This window comes from Balaenoptera borealis, assembly GCF_965194805.1.
Source record: "Balaenoptera borealis genome assembly, contig: HAP1_SCAFFOLD_1990, whole genome shotgun sequence".
NCBI lineage: Eukaryota > Metazoa > Chordata > Mammalia > Artiodactyla > Balaenopteridae > Balaenoptera > Balaenoptera borealis.
In genome coordinates this window covers 54,537-66,544 of record NW_028122273.1, presented here as the reverse complement: position 1 = coordinate 66,544, position 12,008 = coordinate 54,537, and the positions used below count along the sequence as shown (strand labels likewise).

Genomic DNA, 12,008 nt, shown 5'->3' with positions numbered 1-12,008 from the left:
GGTCCATAGATTTCCTCCCTCAAACCAGCTTACCTCACACATAGATCATTAGCAACTCCGCCCTTACTCACATTATCACAGTCACAAGAGTGGTTAGGGAGAAAAGCACTAACCAGGGGAACTAAAACAGAGGCAATCCAGGCCAAGCTGGGCTGGTGGCAGATATCTTGCTCCTTACGCTCGGGTGCATAATGCGACTCACCACAGTGCCTTTTTCACAGACCCTTTTGAACGTTTCTCCACAGAATCCAACAGCTCAAGTTAGTTCATGACGCTTCAAGGTCAACAATCGTCAAGAGAAAAACATGCAATATGTCTTACAATGTTGGATTCCTTACAAACAGGACAAGGAGATAACCATGTAGACAAAACCAGAGCATTTGAAAACATCTGTATTCTACAAACACACCAGTGAATGCTATAAATAAGGTACTATGACATAAAACAAATGAAAACTAGATGTGAGACTCTTCTCTTCAGTGTACAGACTTCATGGCAGTTGCTGCACACTATCTAGCTACTTAGATCTTTAACTCTCTGTTCTGTTAATACCAAATGAGGCCCAAGTGTGTCAACCTGTTTCCCACAGAAACCAAAAAGTCTACATGCATCTCTTTTCTCCTGTGCCCTTTCACCTTACCTGCTCCCAATTCTCCACCAACGTCCTCCTCTTTCTCTAATTATTCTCCTCTTCATTTTGCTTGGCCTTGCCCCCAAGCATGCAAGACAGAGAGTCCTAGAGGTCCAAGATTCTAGAGTGGCTGTTTGCAAGGCGGAGGAGATTACAGTAACTGCCACACTGTATATACTTCTGTGCAAAGAAAAAGGGACAGTGTTCAGAATGTCTCTCACATATAACAAGAGCTGGAGATGGCAGGATACCTGTGTGGCCCAAGGAACTAGAGCTAGCAAATTATGGGCCAAACAATTGCAACCAAAGGCTGGAAGAGGAAAGGTCTGCAACCAGCTCTGTCTCCTAGCTCTCTGGTATTTGCTGCCAACGGGCAGAGTCTATTTCGTGAAGCATCAAGCACTGAAAAGAAGACTCCTGCTGCTGGAAGGTGACAGGAAGTAACGTCCAATGCAAGATCAAGGCTTGTCCTCGAAGCAATGCCCATAATGGAAGAAAAAAAAAAAAGAGAAAGCGGAAGAGAAATGTTAAGTCGCAAGTCCAACCTGGCCCCCAGCCTAGCCCAGCCCAAGGAAGGTAGGAGTCAAGGAGAAGAAACTAAAAGAGAAGAGCCTTGGACCACAACATTCTCCACAAGGTACACTCAAGAAACTTCACCCTACTCTTGAACCAAGTTACAAAGAGAGCTTCTTAATCCCTACTTTGGCTCCTTAAAAGCTGCTATCAGTTCACTCATTAGACACATCTGATTTCAGAACAACTGTAATAGTTCAAACTAGATGGCTCTTTCCTTCCTAAGGATTATTAATTAAAGAAGATCTATATAGCTCTAAGTATATGATACATAAAATAGAATACTCTGTAGAATATAAGTAACTCTTAGTTCAGTGTATTAATGAACGTCTGTAAGAAATGTGGCAATGATTTCCCTAATGGAAGAGCCTGGGGGAGGTAAATCTGTCTTCTAGGATTTCCTCCTCCCCAAAGCTCAGAAACTCAGGTGTTGTTTTAGCTCTCCTACACTCTCTTCACCCAAGCCCGCCTTCCTGTTGGGGATCGGACCTCCCTATTGGCTCTCTCATACCTTTCAACTGCCTGCTTTGTGACATCACTCTCCTCCCAAACCTACTACCACTTGGTAGAGCCTTGGGTTTCCGTGGAGCTGTTTGGACCAGTAACCAGTGACCTCTGTACTGGACACGTGCGCCGTTCAGCTGCAGCCACTCAGACATCCTCTAGTGTTGTCTCCTCATCCCTTGTACCTGCAGTGGATGCTTCCTCTTCTCTGACCATGTCAGGTAAGAAAAGAAACTTTGGAAAGTTTTGCGTTCGATTTCTTTTGCCCCTAAATTGAGTAGGAGATTCAAAATAGCATGGAATAATGAGGGAAAGTATTGAACTACAAGTCTGGAGACCTAATTTCACTTTTGACTTTGACGTTTACTATCTGTGTGACTTTGGACAAATCACTGGCTGTCTCACAAAGCCTGTTGCTTTCCTTAACTGTTACGTTAGGATACCACATTGGGTTGATCACTCTGATCCCCTTCTTTTCCAGTATTGAGCCTTAAAGGGTACCCATGTAGAAAACGAAATCAGACACTTCTCAAGAGTGTTTCAACAGAAACACAGAAAAGCCAGGGGACATAGAAAACTAGCAATATATACCAAGATGTTTCATCTCTAATGGTCTCCCTCCACTAGGATTTCGACTAGTTGAAAAGAGAGAATAGGGAGAGAGGATGGAGAGTACTGGGCTCTACAGGGAGGCACAGAGTCGAGCGTAAGGAAGTTTAGGACGGTTTTCATTAGCACAGGCCAACAGGCACCAAGAGATGGGAGAAAATGTAAGAATGAAGAGGGAAAGCATAGAGGAGCTCTCAAGAAAAACGGAGTTTGCAATGGAATGCTGATGGGAACCAAAGATTTTCAATTAAAGCAGAAACAGCACAGAGGGAAACCTGCTCAGAGCAGGGCAAAACCAAGTTGATGGTAGCAAACCCTTACATTAACAGACTAAGAAGGAAAGTAAGGCCAGAACAGGGGATCACCGGGAAAGGCAGCTTATCAGAAAAGTCATACTCCGTTTTCTTTCTTTTATTGCCTCTCTGAATACAGTTGGCCACTTGACAGTTTTGAATATAAACATTTTAGAAATACGTTTTAGAAATGATGCCTCCTATAAACAAGCAACCACAGTGGTTATCTAGGGGGCTGCTTTTCAGTGTTTTATTCTTTCTAATTTTTAAACTAGGTAGACATTTCACCAATTCAACATTTTAAGTGATATCTTCTAAATTGAATCAGAAGGACTATTTTCCTTGGTGTGATATGTAGGTTCTAAGGCAAGGCTGCTTTTCATTTTTACAGTTATTTCCTTCCTAACACAGAGAGCACATTGATCAACAGCCATCGTTCGCTTGTAGAGCTTAGCTACCGAAGAAGAAGAAGAAAAAGTCAAGCCCCACATCTCTAATTCCCCCCCCACTTAGGGAATTCCCTGGCGGTCCAGTGCTTAGGACTCGGTGCTTTCACGGCCAGGGCCACGCGGCGCGGCCAAAGAAACAAAACAAACAAACATCCACGTTTATCGAAAACCATATTGTGGAGTCCTGTGGATTTTCTTACATTTGAAAATCTTTTTTAATTGGATTCTAGGCATGATGGTTTTTGAGGTTTTGGGATGCCATCTTCTTGGATGCTGAAGATGATTCTAATCTAAGTTCTAGGATAAATCCAAAAACCTTCCTGATACATTTTAAGCTTCCTTTCTGCTTATTATATAAGCTATATTCATTGAAATATATATTTCTCCTAGGCTTAATACCTCTTACTTGCTGGGTAAAAATATGAAGGAGCACAATAATGAAACTCTTTTACACTTATTATTTTGCTGTCTGCTTCGTACCGGTTTTCATTGAAATACTTGTCTATATGTGTTGTGGCTACCTATACATGCACATTTATTGCATTCTGTTGCTTGTTATGCATTTTTTACTGACATACCTTCTCTGTCTGTATGCATTGGCTAGGAATTCATTCACCTCTATCACCTCCATCGTGTCTTCTGGTTAATAGTATTCACTAAAATAGAGTGGGCAAAATTCACTTTCATAATATTGCATGGATAGTACAGAATGCCATTTGTTAGTAAATTCATTAGGCTTCGATACTTGCCACATACCTCAGTTTTCATTAATATCTATGGATTTCTTTTTCGTTAACGTAATATGCTTGTCATGATTTTTCTTTGTCTTTCTAGAACTTATTGTATCTTCCTCCATATAAATCATACGCAATAGATCAGCTTATTCATCTATTAATTATTACTGCTATTATTATTGGTGGTGGTGTTATAACCACTTTATAGGTGAGGAATCTGAAGTAATCAGATAACTTTTCCCTTTCCAAAAGCACTTAAGAAATCCACTTTCGGGTAATCATTTTGAGGTAGGATGAGAAACCAGGCTTGAAGAGGGCAAAAATGACTCTTTCAATTCACCAGTTGGACTGAGCTGTACGTCACCTCTAGGTAATAGCGTGGGAACTGCACAAGCAAAGGGAGACACTGAAGACGACCATGGTAATAGCCGTACTGTTTTCTAATGGACAAAAAAAATGCCTATATTATAAGTTCTATTTCTCCTGCTTTCTGGCAGTATCATGCTCAGAGTGGAGTCCTGGCAAGGAAGTCAGGATACTTAGGTTCTGAAACCTGGTAATGATACTAACATAATGAGAGAACTTGAACAAGTCAACCCGACCTCTCTGAGCCTCAGTTTCCTTACTCACGAAATGAGACTGAGAACATCGAAGTTCTCTAAGGGCCTCCTAGTTCTAAAATGCTTCCAGTCTAGGAAATAGCATAGAAGTCAATACGAGTGCAGGCTGAAGGGAAAGACAGGGCAGGGAGAAGGTTGCTTCCAGCCTAGAGAACAATCTCTGAACCACACCACTTGGCTCTTCTGCCCGTCTGTGCCCAAGATGGGAGCACAGGCAGTTAATAGAGAAGAGTGGAAAACTGCTCAGTCCTTACAGCCATCATTAACTGTCTGATTTTGGGTTTCTCAGGAAGTAGTGATAGTAGAGGTGTCCTGATAGCAAGAACCTTCAGATGATGCCGTTCCTCAAACGTAGTGAGAATTTCTCAACCTCCCTGAGTTTTTCATGACCCTCTTGTTCTTACAGAAAATTTCCAACATCCATCTCTACTTGGAACTCTAAATTCTCTGCAGCATTCTCCTCCTGTGGTGAGCAATGCAACTTCCCTAACACGAAGTGTCTGCAACTTCTCCAGAGTCTCTGCCCCTGCCGTCAGTTCGGCATCGGCTACCGGTACCCCTTTCCAGACACTCATGGGTAGTGCCTACCTTTACCAACATTCTAGCACGACTATGTTATCTGGAGTTACTGACCACAGCCAGATCTCCACTTCAGCTGCTTCCTATCCAGGTGTTCTTGAGTGGGACATCACAGCAAGCACTGAAAAGAATTCTTCTTCACTCGGAGACTTTACTCTGGCACTCACTGACCGCCACACAGCTGCCTCCTCCATGTTTCTGGCAGCCCAGTATGATAAAACTTCAGACGCCAAGAACATGGTCCCTCTACATCCATCGCTTTCTGCCAGCCTTGCTCAGGGAACACCATCTCAGATTCCAAATCAGGGGCAGAGCCGCCTGCCACTTCCCTGCCAGGAAGGAAGCCAGGTATATTACTATCACCAAGGCACACTGGGGTCTTTACTGTATGGAGAACTTGGCTCCTGCCCGCAATCCTACGGCTCGGCGTCATACACAGGAAGTCGGGCCTCTGGGCAACCAGAAATGGGAATGGGACTGAAGGAGATTCAGCCCACAAATATCCGACCACCAGCTTCCACCTCTGCAGTCTGCCACCCTGTGTCTGCTCAACGCATCACAGAAACAAGTTTTCAAGGTGAGTATAACAAACGCCAGAGAAAGTTGAAGAATGAGGTCGGCACTCAAAAATGGGGTCAAATCGACAGCTGGGAAGGGGTGTAGAGGCAGGTAGAATTTAGATCCTGAGCCTTTAATAACCACTACCTTCGCTCAGTGCCCTCTGTTTTTAGACTCTCTATGAGAACACCTAGGGCTTCCCTGGTGGCGCCGTGGTTAAGAATCCGCCTGCCAATGCAATGCGGGGGACACGGGTTCGAGCCCTGGTCTGCGAAGATCCCACATGCCGTGCAGCAACTAAGCGCATGTGCCACAACGACGGAGCCTGCATTCTAGAGCCCGTGAGCCTCAACTACCGAAGCCCACGTGCCTACAGCCCATGCTCCGCAACAAAGAGAAGCCACCGCGATGAGAAGCCCGCACACCGCAACCAAGAGTAGCCCCCGCTAGCCGCCAACTAGAGAAAGCCCGTGCACAGCAATGAGAGACCCAGTGCAGCCAAAAAAATAAATACGTAGAATAAATAAGTTCAAACAGTAAATAAATACATAAACATAAATTACAAAAAAAAGAACACCTAATGCAGGTGGGAAGGTGGGAGGGCCACTGTAGAGGTCATCTATGCTACATGTACAAGAACCCCGAGAGCACACCAATCGGTACCACACTTTTCACTGCTGTAGCCGATCGTTCCCCCTGTACTGCCACACTGTAGCACTCCCTTCCCTCATCTACTGCTATAGTCTCTTCGGAAGGTGTTTCAGAACTCTTGTTATGAGAGTGCCAGTTGAACTGTCCTCACTTCCTTCATTTATACCAGGATTGAAGACCTTGTGGTCCGAGATCCTGTCCAGAGAGCAAGCAGGCTAAGACTCTGTCTTTGTTGATGTATTTCATCAGCAAGGGCTCTACCCCCTCTCCTAGTTCATGGTGTGACGTGTTCTTGGCCTCTCGGGAAAGTGGGGAGAATGGAAAGGACCCTATATGAGAATGCTAGGCTTTGTAAAACATTTCAGGTTTTTAAAAATAAGACTCATTTTGTATTGGACTTATAACAGTCCTATGAAATACAAAGCGAGCCGAGAATCAGCGACAGGAAAGGCTCACCAGTAAGAATTACAACAGTCACCGCTTACCTCGTAGCATAGGGCACTGTCCATGATCCTTAAGAAGAGTTAGTAGAAATGCCTTGCCCATCTTGCCCCTGAACCCCTTGAAAGGTACACGACTGCTGTGTTGGTGTTTAGGGGGAGCATCTCACTTACCAGGGACTGACTTCTCCCTTGATCCCTTTGTAGGGATGGAGACCTCCCCCCTGGTGATGAAAAATTCCCTGGGATTGCAACCTCCAAGCCAGACGTTTTGTGTGACACAAAGTCAAGAACTCCCCAAGTCCTGCAGTAGCAGAAACAGCCACATACTTGAGAGTAACCCACCATCTGAACTTGGGGACATTTCAGTGACAGCTCCAGTCCAGAGTGCCAGGCGTCTCCTGGCCCTGCCTCCAGCTCCAAGCCAGGGACAAATAGAGAGTAAGCACGTGGATGATATCAAAACCAAGCTTTCAAAGCCTCTGGATGCCTACCAGATCCCAACAGAGAACCAAGATCCTCCACTACTCCCTTTAGGAATCCCTGATATTCACCAGCCGCTGGCCTGCACCGATCCCCTCAGCCAAGAGGAGCAGCCTGGTTCTGAAAATGCTGATCTGGGAGAGAACAGCCGGAGTCGTCAGGACCTAGGGACACTTGAAAATGGGATTGAACCTAGCAGTGGTCTTGCAGACATTACTACACTGGCGGAGGATATTCACCTTCCCCAGCTCTTTAATCCTTTGAAAGATCTTGATCAATCCCAAGGTCCCAACGTGATCAAAGCTAAAGACACCAGAGCCATTAAGGTGAATCAGGTGCAGGAAAAGCCAAGTGTCATAAAGGTTCCCTCTGATCAACCCAGGAAGAACAAACAGAAAGCCTCTGAGCCTATCAGTGGCGCTCCCAAGGCCAAAATCCAGCCAAAGAATCCAGAGTGCCTGTTAGGGGGAGAAGTGGTTATATGCCACGCTGCAGTCAGTGACAGGGCTCCTGTGAACACGGCCAAGCACTCTCAAGGCAAACCTCAGAAAGCTGCATCCAGAAAGATCAGCAAAACTAAGAGCCACGGGCAGGAAAAGACCAAAAGGACCAGAGGGAGAAACAAGGCTGAGGAGAACAAGCAGTCAGGGAACAAAGTCAAGGCAGAAGAGAAGCCAGCAATCCCCCACACGAAGCGAAAGGAACACCAAACTGAGCTTCTCCAACAGAGCTTTCAAAAGCCTCGAACCTCCCTTGGCGTGCGCATGCTGGAGTCTGTGAAGGTTCTTCATGCGCTGGGGAAGAAGAATGAGACGAAAACTGGGCGCTCTTCCTGTCGGCTCTTGGGAAAGTCAAGCAACCCCAAAGACCCCCAGCCACCCCCAGCTATCCAGCCATGGCGGCATACCCCACGTGAGGGGAAGGGTCCTGAGAAAACGCAAGTCCAAGCCCAGAAACCAGACAGCAGTGCTGAAACAGAGTGTCCGTCTCCAGCCCAGTATGAGCGGCCTCCTCCTGGGAAGGTCAAGTTGATACCTCTGCCTTTTTCTGCCTGGGACAAGCCTCAAGCTCGACCCGCTCCTCGGAGGCCACAGTCTCTGGCCTCACATCGGCCTGCTGGGGCTTACCGTGCCCAGCCTGGTTCTACTGACTCAGCTCAACCTGCTGCAGCCAATTCATCCCAGCCAGCTCCTGCCTCTTTGCCAGGCCCCGCCAAACCAGCTCAGCCAACTGTGACCAACCCAACCCAACCGGCTTGGCCCAACCATACCCAGCCTCGTGTCCCTCAGTCTGCTGCTCCTAGGCCTGCACCCTCCAAAACTTCATCTGGCGCTCCTCTCCAGCGGGAGCCTGTTCCCCCTGCTGTGAATAAGCGCCAGTCCCCACCCAAGCTCCAAACCCACTTTCTACTCCAAGACTTCAGCAAGCAACGAGTTCCATGGAGGGAACCCAACGTGCCTGAGCCAGTCATGTCAAAGCCCATCGAACAAGAGCAGAGGCCAGAGCGAGAGGCCATGAAGAGGCGGGCTCAACAACAACGGGAGAATGCTGCCAGATACACCTCTTCGGGCAAGCTGCAATTTTTCACCGAGAGGGAAAACGAAATGGAAATTGCCGACTACTACGGATACGTCAAGTGAGAGCTGCTAGGATTCTTGGTGCCACCTTGGCTACCAGCTGTTCTTCCATACACAGGTAAGACAGGTATAGAACTGAATAAGTAAATGGAATACAATTAATAGACGAGTAACAAACCTTTCGAATTTTCAGATGCTGCTAACTGGGGCGTGAGAAAGGAAGGACTGAAAGTTGGATGGGAGAATGAAGGAAAGGGGTAAAAACTGAGCAAAGAGGAAGGAACTTGGCCCAGGGCTAGGAAGGCCAAAAGAGACGTATGGATTTAGGAAAGGAAGCAGGAGCGAGGATGAAATGGCAGAAGTAAAAAGCAGGGTCAGAGGTCTGGGTTGAAAGAACACAATTGGAGTAGAGTTGAAGGTGACAGAAGATGAGTCTAGGTTTACTAGGAGAAATAGAAAAAGTCTCTCGGGGACGCTGGCCTTAAGTCTCACAACCACCAGATAGGTATTTCAGAAAACAAGAGGTTCAGGACACATCTCTGAAAGGTCTGAGTTGCCTTATTCAGGTGTGACTGTAGTGGGGGAATAGGGAAATCTACCAGAGAAGTGGCTAGGGCTCAGAGTTATCCTAGGGGCAGCTGACGACAGGGGCAGAGCCAAGGGAACTGCTGGATCAGGAGGCCCACGAACAAAGCAGGGGCATAGCCGCCTGTCACTTCCCTGCCAGGAAGGAAGCCAGGTATATTACTGTAACCAAGGCACACTGGGGTCTTTACTGTATGGAGAACTTGGCTCCTGCCCGCAATCCTACGGCTCGGCGTCACACACAGGAAGTAGGGCCTCTGGGCAACCAGAAATGGGAATGGGACTGAAGGAGATTCAGCCCACAAATATCCGACCACCAGCTTCCACCTCTGCAGTCTGCCACCCTGTGTCTGCTCAACGCATCACAGAAACAAGTTTTCAAGGTGAGTATACAGACGGCAGAGAAAAGTTGAACAATGAGGTCAGCATTCAAAAATGGGGTCAAATCGACAGCTGGGAAGGGGTGTAGAGACAGGTAGAATTTAGATCCTGAGCCTTTAATAACCACTACCTTCTCTCAGTGCTCTCTGTTTTTAGACTCTATATGAGAACACCTAGGGCTTCCCTGGTGGCGCCTGCCAATGCAGGGGACACGGGTTCGAGCCCTGGTCTGCGAAGATCCCACATGCCGTGCAGCAACTAAGCGCATGTGCCACGACGACGGAGCCTGCATTCTAGAGCCCGTGAGCCTCAACTACCGAAGCCCACGTGCCTACAGCCCATGCTCCGCAACAAGAGAAGCCACCGCGATGAGATGCCCGCACACCGCAACCGAGAGTAGCCCCCGCTAGCCGCCAACTAGAGAAAGCCCGTGCACAGCAATGAGAGACCCAGTGCAGCCAAAAACATAAATACGTAGAATAAATAAGTTCAAACAGTAAATAAATACATAAACATAAATTACAAAAAAAAAGAACACCTAATGCAGGTGGGAAGGTGGGAGGGCCACCGTAGAGGTCATCTATGCTACATGTACAAGAACCCCGAGAGCACACCAATCGGTACCACACTTTTCACTGCTGTAGCCGATCGTTCCCCCTGTACTGCCACACTGTAGCACTCCCTTCCCTCATCTACTGCTATAGTCTCTTCGGAAGGTGTTTCCGAACTCTTGTTATGAGAGTGCCAGTTGAACTGTCCTCACTTCCTTCATTTATACCAGGATTGAAGACCTTGTGGTCCGAGATCCTGTCCAGAGAGCAAGCAGGCTAAGGCTCTGTCTTTGTTGATGTATTTCATCAGAAAGGGCTCTACCCCCTCTCCTAGTTCATGGTGTGAAGTGTTCTTGGCCTCTCGGGAAAGTGGGGAGAATGGAAAGGACCCTATATGAGAATGCTAGGCTCTGTAAAACATTTCAGGTTTTTAAAAATAAGACTCATTTTGTATTGGACTGACAACAGTCCTATGAAATACAAAGAAAGCCGAGAATCAGTGACAGGAAAGGATCACCAGTAAGAACTACAGCAGTCACCGCTTACCTCGTAGCATAGGGCACTGTCCGTGATCCTTAAGAAGAGTTAGTAGAAATGCCTTGCCCATCTTGCCCCTGAACCCCTTGAAAGGTACACGACTGCTGTGTTGGTGTTTAGGGGGAGCATCTCACTTACCAGGGACTGACTTCTCCCTTGATTCCTCTGTAGTGATGGAGACTTCCCCGCTGATGAAAAATTCCCTGGGATTGCAACCTCCAAGCCAGACAGCTTTCCTATGGAATGACAGAGAACTTGTCAAGGTGAAACACCAGTCTGCGGGAGAAAGGGAGGAAGAGAATGATGGAAATCGTTTCTGGGAAACTATTTTTACATTATGTGTTGTTTGTTCCCGGTAAATAAACTGAAATCTTCTTAACAGTACAACAAAATCTAAACCACTAAAGCCAACAATACAGGAGTATAACGTTCGAAAAAAATTTCTTTGGCTGCGCAGCATGTGGGATCTTAGCTCCCCAACCAGGGATTGAACCCACGCCTGCTGCGTTGGAAGCGCAGAGTCTTCACCACGGGACCACCGGGGAAGTCCCAGGACTATCACTTTTAAAGGAGAAGGTACAAACCCCTCGGTTCTATGAACTGGAGATTTTTAGTAAGAAGTCAATATATTTGTTGTTAGGCACATTTTATGTTAGGCTGTCTCCCTGCACAGGATGCAGGCGCCTTGAGAATGGAAGTCATATCCCTCTATAGTACGTCCCTCTTCTTTCTGCTTTGCAGTTTGCTGCTCCACTTGTTCAACCCCACCTAGTAATAACCTATACTTCCCTTGTTCCTGTTTTCCCATCTGGAAAACAGACAAAAGGCAACCAAACAACGCAAAGGTCTCAACAAATAAGGGATATCCAAAACCAGAGATGGCCAGAACTTCTGTACCCCTGATGAAATAGTCCTCATACAAAACCTGATAATCAAATTCCTTAATGCTAGGAATCACAGTGAAAAATAGTATCTGAACTGACTTCTGTCAGATGAGTGAGAACTAAGGTTAATTCAGTGTATCTGAAGCATAGAAAGTGAGGGCAAAAGTGGCACAAGATGGGGCTAGAGAAGCAGAGAGGATTCTAGACCACGCAGAGTCTTAAAGGCCAACAGTGTGTTTTCTATTCTCAAAACAATGCTTGTGAGCGATGTTTATGAGCAACGTTCCAACTTGCTTTGAAGGTTTCTTGTGTGAAGAGTGGATTGGAAGGAAACAAGATATATGGACACCAGTTAGGACCTAATCGCAA

General features: G+C 46.5%; 1 protein-coding gene across 1 annotated transcript in view; it reads right to left on the bottom strand.

Annotated features, from left to right (window-relative positions):
* Window positions 1-587: 587 nt before the first annotated feature.
* The window catches only part of LOC309622283 (uncharacterized protein), a gene marked incomplete at its 5' end in the record, with an annotated part of 61,128 nt that continues 49,707 nt past the window's right edge, over window positions 588-12,008 (bottom strand). Inside the window, 2 exons of the mRNA XM_082409405.1 lie at window positions 588-811; window positions 10,894-11,031. Of these exons, the coding sequence (XP_082265531.1) occupies window positions 783-811; window positions 10,894-11,031 (167 nt within the window). The remainder of the gene's footprint in view (window positions 812-10,893; window positions 11,032-12,008) is intronic.